This window comes from Coffea arabica, chromosome 3c (assembly GCF_036785885.1).
Source record: "Coffea arabica cultivar ET-39 chromosome 3c, Coffea Arabica ET-39 HiFi, whole genome shotgun sequence".
NCBI classification, from domain to species: domain Eukaryota; kingdom Viridiplantae; phylum Streptophyta; class Magnoliopsida; order Gentianales; family Rubiaceae; genus Coffea; species Coffea arabica.
In genome coordinates this window covers 4284970-4301323 of record NC_092314.1, presented here as the reverse complement: position 1 = coordinate 4301323, position 16354 = coordinate 4284970, and the positions used below count along the sequence as shown (strand labels likewise).

Below are 16354 nucleotides of genomic sequence, written 5' to 3'. Positions count from 1 at the left end.
TGCCAGTAAGAACAACTCATGCAAAACGTGTTTTGCCTGTAAAGAAAATCTAAATAGCACTACAACGTTGAACGCCGTAATCTGTCATGCACTATCTTCAAAGGAAGTTCAGAATACTGAGACTCTGGCCTCTTTAAAACTTTCTCAGAACAGATAAAGTTGTTTGGTAGGATTCACATGGCTGTTTTCTGGCTACAACGACTTGTGATCTTCTGGTTCTAATTTTATAATATGCTTTTGTGGATTATGTAGCCCAAATAGTCCAATATCTGTCACGGTACAATTCATGGATGCATTGGTGCAACGAATATTGTATTTTGCCTCTGCAACAGTCCACATGGACAACGATCTACGTAAACCCTGTTTTATATGTTGTGTGTCTCGTCTCACACGTAAAATCTACATGAAACCCTTTTTTCTTTTTTCTTTTTTTGGAGATGCAATCCATATATATAGACCTGATCTATATAAGAATAACCCCAGAAGCAACCTTACCTGGATTTGAGTTTGGTAACTGAGCGTATTCACGGGAAAGTTTGGAGAAATGTTAAAGATTGTTGTTGACTCACAAAAGCAATTTGGGAAGGTCATGGCCTCACGGGTCAAACAGTATTTGAATGAGATGAATTTGACACAAAACTTGAGTTGGATGTTGCAGTTTTAATGCCAACAGAAATTTAATGCCCATACAACGTCAAACAAACAAAAAAAAAAAACTTTTTTGTTTGTTTCCCATTTTGTGCTCTGAGAATAAAATGGAAAAAAGAAAAATAAAAACAAAAGGAAAAAACAGCATTAAGATTCCCAAACAAGGCTAAATTTGAAGCCCGAGCAAAAAAATGGATAATTAAGATTTGTTGTCCCAACCAGATTAATGAAAATTATCTATCTGATTAATGGTTTTTCAAGTTGACACGATTGGTGTTGAATCTCTAAAGCAATACACTTATCTAGCATTTGGAAGTTCCTCCACATTGTACTTCAAGACAATACAACTATTCTTTTCCTTACATGACTAGTAAATAAAATGATGTACCTGTTTTATTTATTTACTTTTGTAAGTGGGAGGTCTTGAACTCCTATTCACAATTCCTTCTACCAAAAATGACATCCCTCTTTTTTATTTATTTTTATTTTTTATGAAACAAAAGTCAATATTATTAGTAAACTAGGTTAAAATTCTTCAACACGTATGATTTGCTTGACAAAGATAGTTGCACTAATGGACAACATACATAAAACATATCACAGATATATTTGATCTATAAGATCATTAGATTTAACAGATACAAAATATAAAAAATTACATTGTAAATTACGAACTATCACATCTAACTAAGAGTCGCTTCATAAATATTTGTGCATGCCTATTCTCTCAATTTTCTATCCAACTAGTTCAAGTTTAAAACTGATGTTGAGATCTGATGAAAAGATTCAAGAAACATATGGATCTAAAAAAAAAAAAATTCTTAGATCTGAGTAAAAATAACAAAAAATTAAACAAAACTCACATTAGGATATTCTAAAAAAGAAGAAAACTCTCACTAATAAATACTAAGAGATAAAAAACGCTCATTAGGATACGCTAAGAAAGACTTTATTAAACGTAAAACAAAAGCAACAGAGTACGAGCAAGGAAGACCTTGATTTGAAATCAAGATTCCCTCCTATGAAAGAACAATAGTGGAGAGAAGGTTGATAGTAAAAAGAAGGTAAAATATGACATACTTCTTGTTTAAGCCAATCATGTACTGTTTACATCACATCGTTCACTTACTTCAATCATTTTATACGCTTGGCCTTTTCTGGTGTTTGTGAACCATGTTTTACCTTAAAGTCATACACTGCATTGTTCATATAATATGAAGACTGAAGAATTTTGTTTTCAACAAAAGCTCGTGTATAAGATGGAAGTTATTCGGAGAGAAAATTTTGTAGCAATTCCTCTTCTTTGGCCCACCAGAAGTTGGAACGGCCTCATAGACATAGCCCTAAGACAATTATTTGGGCCAACAAATTTGGGCTTCATAGGTATAGCCATGACATCACTATTGCAGGTACTTTGTCGATTTAAACAAAAAAAAAAAATGTTAGAGGTGAAATAAAATATTACAAAAATTGTTGTGACCATTCTTCCAAACTGGTTTAAACAATTATTGTTATAGGTGCAATCAAAATAGGGTATAATATCAAATTGTTGTGACCATTCGTCCAACTGGATTGAGTAACTATCCAATTGTTAGAAAATGGTGTAGTCTATGATTCCGACACGTTTAATTTAAAATTGGACTAATGAAACTGTATATAGCACAAAATTTCTGATTATTGACCAGATTTGTTGTAGTAATATTCACATTTGTTTTTTTTTTTTTTTTGTAACATGTGTCTCTCCTCAACAACAGGCCCGGGTTGGTCTAAAAATTTCAAGGCTCTCAGTCCTGGATCAACTAGAAATTAGAAATAATCATCGACATAAATTGTATCGACCTTAGCAACATGGCTTTCCAAGCTCCAGTTGTCTCCTTTGATTATTTGCGTTGTGTAATTAGTGTTAGTTGGGCTTACAACGTCTGCCCTATCATCAGTAGCGTAAGATGGTTATCTCTATGTTTTATTGGATCTTCGATTACTAGCCCCTTTCTAATAAACTATCTCTAGAGTAGGTGGCCCTCGTATGTTTTGTGGTGCGGAAGATGAAGGTTCAAATCTTATCTTTCATCAAAGTTGCCACATAATATGCATTTTCTTAAATTCAGATGCGCGTAATACGTCGGTACGATACAATGATGGTATAGTTTAATCTTTATTGATTTCTCGTGATCCAATCCTCCCAGAATAAGTTAAAATAGGGGTACGAGTAACTTTTAGACGGTGAATATTAACCGAGAAAAAGGACTAGTCCCCTTCCATTTCTTGGCCACATGCATGATTCAAGCACGACAAGACTTGTGTTTAAACAAGTGATTATCAAATTGTGTGACAGATCAATTTGTGCATTTAATCGATCGATGAATCATCAAAGCCTAGTCATCTCTCTCTCTCTCTCTCTCTCTTTGAACTTTGAAGTTCAGCGATCAACATCCCTGTTCACATTTCTTCGAAACTGAATCAGGCTTTTGATTTTTTCTAGCTTAACCAGCCTTTGCAGGCCCCAGCTTAAGAGCGGAACAAAATGGTTGTCGCGGGCGGCAGAGAAGATGAATCACATGCCTTCCCCAGTTATGATCGCGAAAGGGAATTGAAAGCCTTTGATGATTCCAAAGCCGGCGTCAAGGGACTATTCGACGCAGGAGTTACTAAGGTTCCTCGTATGTTTGTCCATGAGCACAACATTCCTGTAGTGAAATCCGGCAGTAGCAGTAAGCTTGATTATCGCGTTCCTGTGATTGACATGAGAGGTACTAACCATTCCGAGATTGTTAATCAGGTACGCCATGCATGTGAAAACTGGGGATTCTTTCAGGTAATCAATCATGGAATACCAGAAGTTACACTAGGCAATATGCTGGAAGGGGTGCGCTTCTTTCACGAACAAGAAGCTGAGGCAAAAAGGAAATACTATAGCCGGGATCTGGCAAAAAAAGTTGTGTATCACAGCAACATTGATCTGTATTATTCAAAGGCAGCCGTATGGAAAGATACCATTACTTTCAAAATGGTTCCTTGTCCACCAGAACCTGAAGAAATTCCCTTGGTTTGCAGGTTTGCATCTCTTGCTCCGTTTGTTTTCTCTAGTACTATAAAACATTCGAGAGTCAGAGTGCTTTTAAGAGTGCTTTTGATAAAACTGAAATATGAAATCTAAAGTCTAAATCTATTAAATTATTGAATTATTAAATGTTATATCTAATACATTTAAGAGCATATCACATTCAGTGATAAATAAATGGTTTATCACTTAATTTTGGAAACAAGTTTTATCTAGAAAATTTAGTATCACTTAATTATTTTAGATGTTCAATTTTTGGTTATCAAACGGTCTGAATATGTTAAGATCTGAATTTATTAAATTTAAGTGTTAAACTGAGTTACCAAACAAGACCTCAACCTATCACAACGCTAGGAAAGTAGAAAGTTACAGGCGTGACTGTAAAAATTACAAAGAGTTCTCAACCTCTCAATTCTCCCAAACCTAATTAAGGTATTCCATTTCCTTTATCCTTAAATTGTACTTGCATCCGACCTCTACTTTTTAGACACTCTTGTGATCCACTAAAATTTTAGGTCATGCTACGAACTCCTAGTCATTGGGACAAGAGGAATCAAGGGTTATGTACTAAATTTCACTTGGCCATTACAGATACTGAAGTCCAATCTATTTGCAGATCAAAGCTATAAACAAATATTCATAACATTTACTTCAACTTGTACACTTTAGGAATCTTACTAGCACTTGATCAATATGTGCTCTAGAGATAGACAAATGTATAGATATACAGCATGTACGCTTTTCATTACGTGTATGCCAGATCTTTGACTTCTTTGAAGCTTTAACTATACTTGTTTATGCTGCAGGGATACATCAATTGAATACTCGAAATGCGCGATGGAATTGGCCCTTATCCTGTTACGGTTGGTCTCAGAGTCTGTAGGAGTCGATGCTACGCTCCTTGAAAACATTGGCTGTGCTCAAGGACTTGTGGTGAAGGGGCATTACTACCCACCTTGTCCTGAACCAGAACTGACTTTTGGTACTGCTGATCATACAGATAATGATTTTCTGACCATAATCCTTCAAGATGAACATGGCGGCCTTCAAGTTTTACATAAAGATGAATGGGTTGATGTCTCTCCTTTGCCCGGTGCCTTAGTAATTAACCTGGGAGACATGCTTCAGGCAAGTTTTGCTTTCATAATTACTCCACAATATAGCTTAGTATTTGGAGAAATTACACAATTTTTTTTATTAAAAAAAAAAAAAACTGGTACCTTCTTGATGCAGATTGTGACAAATGATAAATTCAAAAGTGTTCGTCATAGAGTACTCGCCAATAAGATCGGACCTAGAATTTCGGTGGCAAGTTTCCTCAGGCCACAATACGGTGAAGGGTATGTTTCGCGACCATATGGACCTATCAAGGAGCTATTGTCAGAAGAAAACCCTCCAGTCTACAGGGAGACTACCATTGAAGAGTATACAAAATGCTTCCTAATGAAAGCCATGGATGGAAATGCTGCATTATCACATTTCAGGTCATGAAAGAAAGTTAAAACTGGGTTGATTGAGGTATTATTCCTTAGACTAAATAGGTCTCGGATTGTTAAGTCTGATTAATATTCAGGTAGGATTTTGCAAAAGAAGATGTTCAAAATTTTTCTCAAAGCAAAATATTTTGGAATTTTAATGTTGTCTTTATTGATTTTTAAGATCTATTGTGTAAATTGATTTTCAAATCTATTTAAATTTATTGCATATTTAATATATTTTTAGCCAAAAGTATATTATTCATCCAAAAGAAAAATTAAGTTTTAGGAAATTAAAAAGGCTACCCACCTAGAATGTCACTAATGGAGGAGATAGTTTAGGCAAGAATTAAAAGCAAGGACTACTACGTATTCGTATTCATATTCATATTCATATTCATATTCATGCACGGTCTCAATTGTTTGAACATTAAAATTGAGCTCGTTGTACATCACAAATTGATCACACATATTGATGTTATGATTATATATCTCAATTATGGCAATCCTAACCATAGAAGAATAAAAACATATTGGGCAAACTGAAAAGTTGAACAGATGCAATTCGTTTGCTTTAGATTTTTGTAAAATTTAATTATAAAGAATAATCAGAATTAGTAAAAGTTATTCTTTGATTAACTAAGTATTTTAGATTTTTTTTGATATTAAAAATTTTTTAATTTGAATACACAAGTAAACTAAAATATTATCAAAATTAATTATTTAAAATCAGAATCTATAATCAAATAAAATAATCAATCGACAGCAAGCCAGAAATTCAAGGTCCACGAACACGCAAGTGGTCACTCATATCGAAGATGGGCTCGGAAGATCGGGTGAATTATTTTTAACATTTGGTCCAGACTGCGTGTTTGGGATGTTTAGGATTTATATTTGGGTCAGACTCTTTGGGTCAGACTGTTTGCAACTGCACCCAATTAATGACAGCACAGGATAATTGTCTGAAAATAGGCTCCGTTTGTTTGGATAGGAGATTATTTGAAATAATATTTTGGATGAGCGCTGTATTATTTTATTTTTTATGATATAATATATGTGAGATAAAAAAATAATTAAAAATATAAAAAGGTGGTTATAAATTAAATGTATTTATGACGCAATCAAATAATATTTTGCAAATAATCTCTTGTCCAAACAAATAAAATCATATTTTTCTTTGTATTCTAAATTGCATCACCCCTTAACAGCTTGATAAAATTATGAGATTCGTTTACAATAAACTTAACGACATGGGCTGCATCAGATAGAAGGGAATAGAAAAAACGTGTAAAAGAATAAAAAGTTGTGTCAATTTTTGACCTTGTCAACTTACGCAATAGTCTCATACTTGTTTTGGTACCCTTGTTTGATCACTTTTTTGTTTAATTTGTTGTTTGGTTTTAATAATGTCAATGAAGAAGATATGTCCCCTGGCACAGCTTTACAACTACTCCCTACTCTCCCACCCCCCCCCCCCCCCCACCCAAAACTCCCCAAGTTAAATAATTGAGGTTGTTTTTCTGTAAACTTTGCAAGATAATCAAGAAGGAAGAGGGTTGGGTTCAGCAGTAAAGTAGAAGGGATTGTACGCAGAAACTCCTGAATTCAAAACCTTCTACTTAAAAAATAAAAAGAAAGCTGATCAGAAGTTTGTATCTGAAAGCTCCTTTTGATACTTACTCGAACATGCAAGCGTAATGGTGGGCTTACCAGTCAGGTAGCTGAGAGAAATAGCTACAGGCGTAGTGGCCATCATATTAGAGTTTAGACAGCAACCAACAGTAGGTGAAAGCAATTTTCTGATTTAGGTCAGCTGCCTGATAGGTTTTTTTGAAAGCTCTAGCCATGTTTTTGACATACATTCCGAAATATACACGAGTTCTATTACCATGGCATGCCATGTTTTTGCCGGAGTTTACATTCATGTGCTGGCCGACTTGAAATCTCTTTTCTCCAACTGGTCCGACCATATATATGGTGGTGGTCTTCAAAATGCTAAATAGTCTTGTTTTCTTCTGCTTTACATCATTTTCAGTAAGCCCTTTTACTTTATTTTGCATCTAGATAATACCTAAATACATCAGGTCTCGTAATGTTTTGTGTATTAATTTTTGGCTTTTTTGATTCAGGAAAAGAAAAGATGGCAGGAACTTTATATATGCTATGCTGAGAGACCACTTCATAAAAGGTCTTAAAAGCAGCAGTTTAGGACTTTAGGCTGTTTTCAGGGGTTGGTGAAAGTAAGAAGCTAGTTATTGCAGCCTGAGCTGAAGCATTGGGCACAACATGATTACCCAATTTTGGTTCAACTCTAATTTTAATTAATATGTTTTACAACTTGGTGTATGTATATATATATATATATATATGTGACATATTCTGATTTAATGTTTCTTAGTTGTTCACTGCTAGCAATTCAAAATTGAAATGCTGCAAAAAGCTGTGCAAGGGTTATTATAGCTCCATGGAGGGAGTTTTTCTTTTAGAAAAGTTGGGGATTCCTAGCTAGAACCTTTTGCATTGATACTCATGGACAAGAATAGAAGCTTTGGTTTATATGATTACGAACGTGATGCTGATTTGTTTTGTCATCGAATTAGTCCTAGACGCCAACTTAAGCGTCCAACCTTTTAATCAAAAGACGTCTGCTAATCTGAAAACCAATCAAACCGATCCCACAAAGTAAGCAACATTTTCATATCCTTTAAGTTTACCATTATGAATTATCTACTGACTAGTTGGTACATAGTGGTTGGCAAATTGATGACTTTTTGTATCAATCTTTAAGCTGTACAATTGGTCAAAAAGCAAGACATAAAACTTCAAAACACATAAGAACAAAAGCAACCGTCCCTCCAATTCCATGCCGATATTGACATGGACAAGGCTTTGTAAATTAGTTAGTAGTATATATTTTAGAGGCATAAAAAGGACTCGTGGGGCAAGCCCAACAGCCTTCTCCTATATTCTCCACTCAGGATATGATTCCAACTGCAAACGTACATTCATATTTGGAGGGAAACCGCTTCAACCATCATCGTGTTCTTCATTCCTTAGTACTTGTAAGTTTGTTAACTACTATTTTGATTTGTAGAAGACGGCCATAATTCATTGACTGACATCACATACTTAGGTTCGCCGCCCTATTTTTTTTTTTCAATATAAAATCGGTCCAAGTAATAAAAAAAATGTTTTATATTTTAACTATTAATTAATCTTTGCATACCTTGAGACTTTTTTTTTATATTTTCTCTTGAGGCCCTCGTAGTTAGTTGCAATAGCTACAAGCTATACAAATGACATAAATCTACAATAAGGCGTCCACCAAATTAATGTCGATGCACTCGAGCATTAGTGAAGGGGAATATTACTTGAAACATTGAATTGAAATAAGGTGAAGTTAGGGCTGCTGTCGAGTCGAGTCGAGTAGCTGGACTCGAGACAAAATAACTAAGTTCGATAGAGCTCGTCGAGCTTTTGAGTATCATATTTCCAAACTCGAGCTCGACTCGATAGCTCTAACGAGCGGCTCGAGCTCGAGATCGAGCTTAGTCAACCGAGCTCGAGCTCGAGTTGCTGACCAAGTAGCTCGCGAGCTCGGGCCGAGCTACTTGGTTCAGCTCTACCCCTAGGTGAAGTGCAAGGTGCAGGCTTGACTATAGGTCAGCGGTTTAAATCTCTGCATCTGTAGCAAAATTTAAGAATATGAAATAATGCATCTCTTTGGTTTAGAGGTAGGATCGTCTCCTTCTAATTTTGTTTTGACGCAACTGAGCTCTCTCCTAGTACGGATCGAGTTGAGTAGGAGTTGACAATTGATTAAAACAAAAAAGGAAATATATCACTCTACCACTGCGAATCATAATTAAAGAAGAAAGATTTAAAATTCATTCCATACCATTTCATATGCATGGTGAAGTGAAACTTAGGAGATAGTCCACTCCACTATCCCTCTTTAATGGGTAGTTATAAGTCCTTCAATTAAGATGTTACCGATAGAAAATGGGATGCATTTTAATTAATTAAAATACATAAACAAACTCTGGAAAACTTTTCTGAGCATCGTTTTTCTCATTTTTAACACGACTATAGTTTGAACAAAAAATTTTCTTCCAAACAGAGCAGGTTTCCCACTGTAGTGGAGCCGATATATTTACTAGCCTTCTTTGATCAGTGCAACTCCAACATTCCTCTTTACTTTGACCCATGATCGAAAGAGAGTAGATGTTCTGATTCCAATCAATCAAGCTCCTCAGCAGCAACTAATGAAACGTTAAAAGGAACTACGTACTAATCAAGACTGAATTGATTGGTTCCATTTGATTGATTCTCTACATTGTTCGCTTTCCAGATTCCATTTTCTTAATTTATTGTTCTAAACATGTAGGATAAATACCGGTCAACATGCCTGGATACGAAAATGCATGTTCTGTCCGGGTCTATCTAAACACGTACATCTCATGATGTTTGATCCGAATCCACAGTAAGAGATAATTGGCTTAGGTGCCCTTGGTGTAGTGGATGGGTCGTTTCTTTTCGTCATCCTGTGTTTTGTCTTTGGATCTCTTGCTTGAGTGCATGGTTGGAAGAAAGATTTGTCTTTGTTATATAGAACAAAGATACCAACTCCAACTTTGGTCACCTTTTGACAAAATCATCCCATAACTTAAAAGTCTTGTTACCATCTATTCTTTGTTGGTTCCTCCTCTTATTATACATTTGAGTATCAAAACCAAAATCACACCCATAATTACTCTATACTTTTCAAGGTAAAATCTTGACAGTGATGTAAAAGTCTTTCCTTCCATTTCCATCCTTTCACATCTCGTTTCTCCTCCTCAACATTAATTCGAACATGTTCTAGCTAGCATTTTCCACGTTCTTTAGGAACAAACAGCTTTTGGTTCTCTTCTTAGGAAATTTCACAAGAAATAAAAAGAGGGATGTATTCATCAACTTCTCAGCCACTCCAATCCAACTACGCATGCCCGTGGGATACCCGTTGGACTCTTTAACCTTCTTGTTGATTGCGTGATGGAATTCCCCCCTCTAAAAAAAAAGTATCCTTCTCGAAGAAGATAAAACTGCGTACACGTTTGACTTTGGAATTGGAACCAACCTTCTTCCAACTGTTGGACTTGTGATTGAATGTTTTTCAACCCCGCCCAAAAGAATAGAAGCGCATCAGAATTTTCAACCCTCTTACCAACCAAATACTAGAGATTTCCAGCCTCTGAATGACCTTAAATTCGTCATATTTCATCATACATGTCTCTCTGCCTAGAATTCACCAAGAACATTTAAGACATCATTGCATAATGGTCTATACCAGGCGAATGTTAGGTTTCATTCACACTCATGGCCCCTAAATAGCTAAGAATTCACAATTAACACAAATTTGATTATTAACATATAAACTACAAATTGAGAAAGAGCCAACCAAACAAGGGTTTATCAAAAAGTCCGTTTTTATTTTTACTTTTATAAATATCATAATTTCATTAAAATTTGTACTAATGACAGAAGCTACGTGATTAAATATACACAAATATCAATTAAGTCTGTTTTTGTTTGACAAGTGAAAATTATCGAACAATTATTGTCAGTTATGGGTTGAAATTTGATATATAACTAACCTCCAACACCTAGAGATATAAGTCCTCATCACCTAGAGATTCTCTCACTATTTTTACAATGAACACTTCTTTTTTTTTTTTTTTTTGGTCAAAATACAATGAACGCTTCACTAACTCCAAATCTTGGTCACTTCCAAACAACATGGTATAGGCCAACCTATCAAGTCCCCTATTTAAAGTTCACCATGTGTTCATTAATGCATGCCCGAACAGCGTCCTGGTTCAAAATTTTTTATCCTGGTTAAAGTGTTGACCACTAGGATTTTGACCCTCACAGATGTGGTAAAACTTTGAACACGAGAAGTTTGACCCTCACAAATGTGGTGAAACTTTGAAAGGAGCTCCTTTACAGAAAAAACTTTGAATGGAGAATTTCGCAAGGAACACTAATCGCCCTTCAATAAAAGAGATTTGATTTGAGCCAACACTCAAAAACAGAAAAAAATCACAGTAAAGGAAAATCAGAAAGACAAACTCAAAAACAAAAACGAAAGGTGCAGACGTGATGTACGGGTACCCCCATAAAACAACGCTTTGGCCTCCTTCAAACACTTCCAATTGCCTTTTCGAAAACATCATGACATATCCATGAAATTTACACCCAGAATCATATATAGACCGAAGCTTTGCTGAAAGCCAATCAATTCTTACTTCTTTTCCCTCCATTTTCTCCCACAGTTCCTTCTCTCTATTCATCAATCAATTGCACCTTCACCATGCTTGCAAGAATGCACTGTACTACTACTGAAGCCATGCCTATTGCTTACTTATGAGCATTGTCCTCACTTTTCTAAGCACAAAATCATTGACCCTTTTCAGCATTCTGAATATAAGTTTGTTTTCTTCCTTATATCCCAACAAAATCCCAACTTTTTTTTTCTCTGTGTTGCATTTTTTTCAAGCCCCAACTAAAGGTGTGTCCATGAATTTGTTGTTTTTGGACATTTTGAAGCCTCTGAATGGTGAGGGCTGTTGGTCAGATCTAAAAGACAAAAACTTGAGCTTGTAGATCTTCTCCAGAAGAAGGATTGGTCGAGATGGTGGCGGAGCCTTGGTTAATAAAGATGGGAAATCAGGTAAGTGGCAGTTTCAAGAATTCTTTAGCTCTGGAAAATCCCAAAAAATCATCTTCTGGTAATAAAAAACAAGGCCAGCAAGAGAAGAAAATTATTGGGATTCTTTCATTTGAAGTTGCTAATGTGATGTCTAAGATTATTTATCTTCACAAATCTTTAGCTGATAGTGAAATTTTTAAGCTTAAAAATGAGATCTTGAATTCTGAAGGGATAAAGAAACTAGTTTCTGATAAGGAAACAAGGCTTTTAGAATTAGCCCTGGTTGAAAAACTTGATGATTTGCAAAGGGTTGCTAGTGTTGTATCTAGGTTGGGAAAGAAATGTACAATACCTGCTCTGCAGGGTTTTGAGCATGTTTATGGGGATATTATGTCTGGGGTGATTGATGTAAAGGAATTGGGATTTTTGGTTAAGGATATGGAGGGAAGAGTGAGGAAAATGGAAAGATATGTCAGTTTTACAGCTAATTTATACCATGAAATGGAGGTTCTTAATGAGTTGGAAATTGCCACTAAGAAGTTTCAACAGAACCAACATGAAGAGAGTAGGAAGGCCTTTGAGCAGAAGTTAGTCTGGCAGAAACAGGATGTTAGGCATATGAAGGATGTGTCCCTTTGGAATCAGACTTATGATAAGGTTGTAGAGTTGTTGGCTAGAACTGTTTGTACAATTTATGCAAGGATTGCTTTGGTTTTTGGGGATGCGATTTTAAGGAGGGATTCTTTGAATGGTACAGTTTCAGGGCCACAGGTTGGTTTTAGTGGGAGTTTGCGTCATATGAAGCAAGATTATGAAGCAAAATCGGGCCAGATAAACGGTGAGTGTGGTGTTCAGGTAGGGACTGACTTGATGAAACAAACTTTGAGCAAGAGCGTTGGTAATCATCATTCTGGACTGATGGAAAAGAAGGTGTTGGAGAATAAAGGTGTCAACTATGATAGGCCAAAGGCTGGAATGCAGCGAAGTGAAGCTGGCTTATTTAGTCCTGAGGATTTTAACTTCACTTGTGGGATAGGGCCTGGAAGGTTGTTTATGGAATGCCTTAGCTTGAGCAGTTCTACCTCAAAAGTAGATGATGACGATGATGATACAGTTAATTACGATCGATCTAGTCAAATTTCCAGCTGTTGCAGTGTTGCAAATGGTTTGAAGAGGGAGCATCCTGCACTCTCGGGTTTATTGAGTTGGTCCGTCAGTGGAGATCCAAGGAAACTTCAAAGTAATGTGGCAAATGGTGCAAAATTTGGCTCCAAAAGTAAGCTGTTTGTTTATGCACCTGACTGCTCTGTTGGAGGCTCTGCTCTAGCCCTGCATTATGCAAATGTTATCATCGTGATAGAGAAGCTGCTCCGTTATCCACATTTGGTTGGTGAGGAAGCCAGGGATGACCTCTATCAGATGCTGCCAACAAGCTTAAGAAAAACTTTGAAGAGTAAACTGAAAGCTTATGTGAAAGACTTAGCTATCTATGATGCTCCTCTGGCCCATGATTGGAAGGAAAGGCTTGATGAGATACTGAAGTGGCTTGCCCCCATGGCGCATAACATGATCAGGTGGCAAAGCGAACGTAATTTTGAGCAGCAGCAGATTGTTACCAAGACAAATGTGCTGTTGCTCCAAACCTTGTACTTTGCTGACCAGGCAAAGACGGAGGCTGCAATCTGTGAGCTACTGGTTGGTTTGAACTACATATGCCGCTATGAGCATCAGCAAAATGCTCTGTTGGATTGTGCAAGCAGTTTCGATTTTGAGGACTGTATGGAGTGGCAAATGCAACTTCGGGCTTCTTTTCAATCTTGAGTATAGGTTGACTTGTACAATGCTAGGTGGTAATTTCTCAACTTTCTGCATTGTATAATACAAGTATAAGATAGTTTAACAGATGTGAATATCAAAGAAAATATGAATCCCAAAAATGGAGCAAGTAACGGATTCACATGTATGACGGTCCACATTGGAAGTCTGTTTTCAAGTACTTTAGCTTTGATGTATGTAGCAGCTTTTGCGTATAAAAGTGGATATTCCTTCTTTATCTACTGTTCTCTGATTCTTGAGTTCAACTCTTTTAAAGTTGCATCTCCTGGTTGCTTTTCTGATATTTGTGAGGTCAGACCACAAAAAACTACAAGTATGACAATCAAATTACAAGGAATTTACACTTTTGACTTTTGCAACCACAACTCAATATTGCACATATCCATACAATACATTGTCGGATGCGCCAAGAATTTCTTGTGGTTTACAGCCTCAGGTGTTTAGAAATGGATATGCAGCATGGAGATTGACCATTAGAATCACAAATCTTCTGCTTGAGGTTCTTCTTTATCCCAAACTGTCGAGCTGAGTCAGTCAGCAAGTAGATGAGAGAGACTTCGTTAATAGCTTGCAGGAGGTGGGAATTATACACTACAGATTACTATTCTTTCACCCGTTGTCAGGGAGAAATACTCTAACTGCCTGCAATTTGCGTTATTTTTTTTCTCTTTTGAAAAGAATTCTTCAATGCGGTGGATTGCTGGAATTGAATGCTTGGAAAGGACAAAACAACATCGTTTGTTTTATACTGTTTTGACAACGAGTTTTGAAAAATTTTAAACACGAGTTTTAGATTATATGAAAAATTTTGTTTTAAAATAATAATATAACACTTTTTATGATGTGATGTATGTAAGATAAAACGATAATTGAGAATTATATTTATGATGTAAATAAAATAATCTTTAAAACTTTTTTTTTTTTTTCTAGATTGTGATATCCAAACGGATCATATATCCAGATTCTTCTTTTATTTTTAATATACTTTGACTTACTTTAAGCAAATTTTCATTTTTCTTTAGGTTTTTCAATGAAGTTTAAGCATGATAATTAATTTCTACTAGGCTATTAGCGAAGCCCAAAAGTCACACCCCCTGAGTTGAAGTTCTTAAGCAAAACGACCTCGTTAGATAGCCTTCTCTGAGCAAATTATTCATCAGAAAAATAACTTCACCCCATTTTTTTTTTTAATTTTTGGATAAAATATAGAAAAGCTTCTTGTGGTTAAGCGAATCTACAAAAAAAAGCCCCATATATTTTTAAAATATACATTCTAGTGTCTCATAATTTGAACTAATCTAAAAAAGTGACGAAAATCGTGTGAATTAACACATTTAACGTACACACACCTCTTTTGCTAGTATTTGTACTGAAAACAAATAAATTTTCAATTGATATACCTATTATACCCTTAGAATTAAATAAAAGGGTAAAATGCAGAAAAAGGCTTTGGTGGTCAAGCAAACATATAGAAAATGTCCCATGTGGTTTCCAATCATCTAATCAGATACTTAATGGTTTGAACTAATGTGAAAATGATAAAAAAAAATCATTTAATTTAACGAGTTTGAGATAAATGCGCTTGTATTGCAAGTGCTTGACTTGAGAAATAATTTTTTAAATCAATTTTTAGCTAATATACTTATTAAACCCCTCAGAGCTCATAAAATTCTCAAAAACTATCCAAAACTCTCAAATACAACTTACCTTATTTTTGTGAATTTATGAATATACCTATTACGCAAAATTTATACTCTCAAATATACCTATTACGCAAAATTTATGAATAAAAATTTTCAAATACAACTCATCTTATTTTTGTACACAAATAAATAAATAAAAACTCCCAAATACAATTCACCTTATTTCTATACATAAAATAAATAAATAAATAAAAATAAAATACCACCATCATCTCTTCCTCCACCACTACCTCCACCTCTATCTCTTGCCACCATTACTTTCCACTTTCCACCGCCACTCTTTCTTCCATCATCACTCTACTTCTTCCTTATCTCCCTTTCCTCTTCCCCTGTATCCCACTCCTTCTTATCTCCTCAAGGTTACTTCCCTACACTATCTTTCCTTTCAATGACCATAGTTGGTGGCGGGAGAGAGAGGCAAGGAGGTGCGCGGAAGAGGTTGCAACCAGATCATCCCTTCCCCGTCCACACTTCCCTTTCTCCTGCAACAGATCTAGTCACAAGAAGAAGGTGAGGAGGCATGGGAAAAGGGCTGCAAGGAGAGGGAAGGCGGGTGCAAGAGAGGGAAAGAAGAAGAAAGAGGGAGAGAAGGAAAAAGAAGGGGGAGGGGGTTTGGGTGACGAAGAGAGTGGCGGCGGAAGGTGGAGAATGGTGATGCCATCAATAGGTGATCATAGGGGGTTTTTCCGTAGGTCTGTTCAACTATAAAGTGTTTTTCCATATTCTTGCTTAACTAGAATGGTTGTTACGGTCTTTTTTGCCCATATATATTAGGGTAATTGTGCCATTTCGTGCACCTCTATTAGTTTTGACAATTTTCATTGGGTCCGTTTGGATTCTTATTTTTGGATTCTTATTTTTGGGCCTGTTTTTAAAAAATTGTTTTTCACAATCCAAATGCTACAGTAAATGTGTATTTCAAAAACAACTCCAAAAACAC

At 35.8% G+C, this 16354-nt stretch overlaps 2 protein-coding genes across 2 annotated transcripts; both read left to right on the top strand.

The window, feature by feature from the left end:
* The first annotated feature begins 2942 nt into the window (after positions 1-2942).
* Positions 2943-7572, top strand: LOC140003834 (1-aminocyclopropane-1-carboxylate oxidase homolog 11-like). The gene is made up of 4 exons (XM_072081957.1): positions 2943-3702; positions 4516-4837; positions 4943-5227; positions 7314-7572. The coding sequence occupies exons 1-3, from the start codon at positions 3173-3175 to the stop codon at positions 5198-5200; spliced, it is 1110 nt and encodes a 369-aa protein (XP_071938058.1). The 5' UTR covers positions 2943-3172; the 3' UTR covers positions 5201-5227; positions 7314-7572.
* A 3664-nt stretch (positions 7573-11236) lies between these two features.
* On the top strand, positions 11237-13928 carry LOC140037563 (uncharacterized). The gene has a single exon (XM_072081956.1). The coding sequence runs from the start codon at positions 11858-11860 to the stop codon at positions 13694-13696; it is 1839 nt and encodes a 612-aa protein (XP_071938057.1). The 5' UTR covers positions 11237-11857; the 3' UTR covers positions 13697-13928.
* The last annotated feature ends 2426 nt before the right edge of the window (positions 13929-16354 follow it).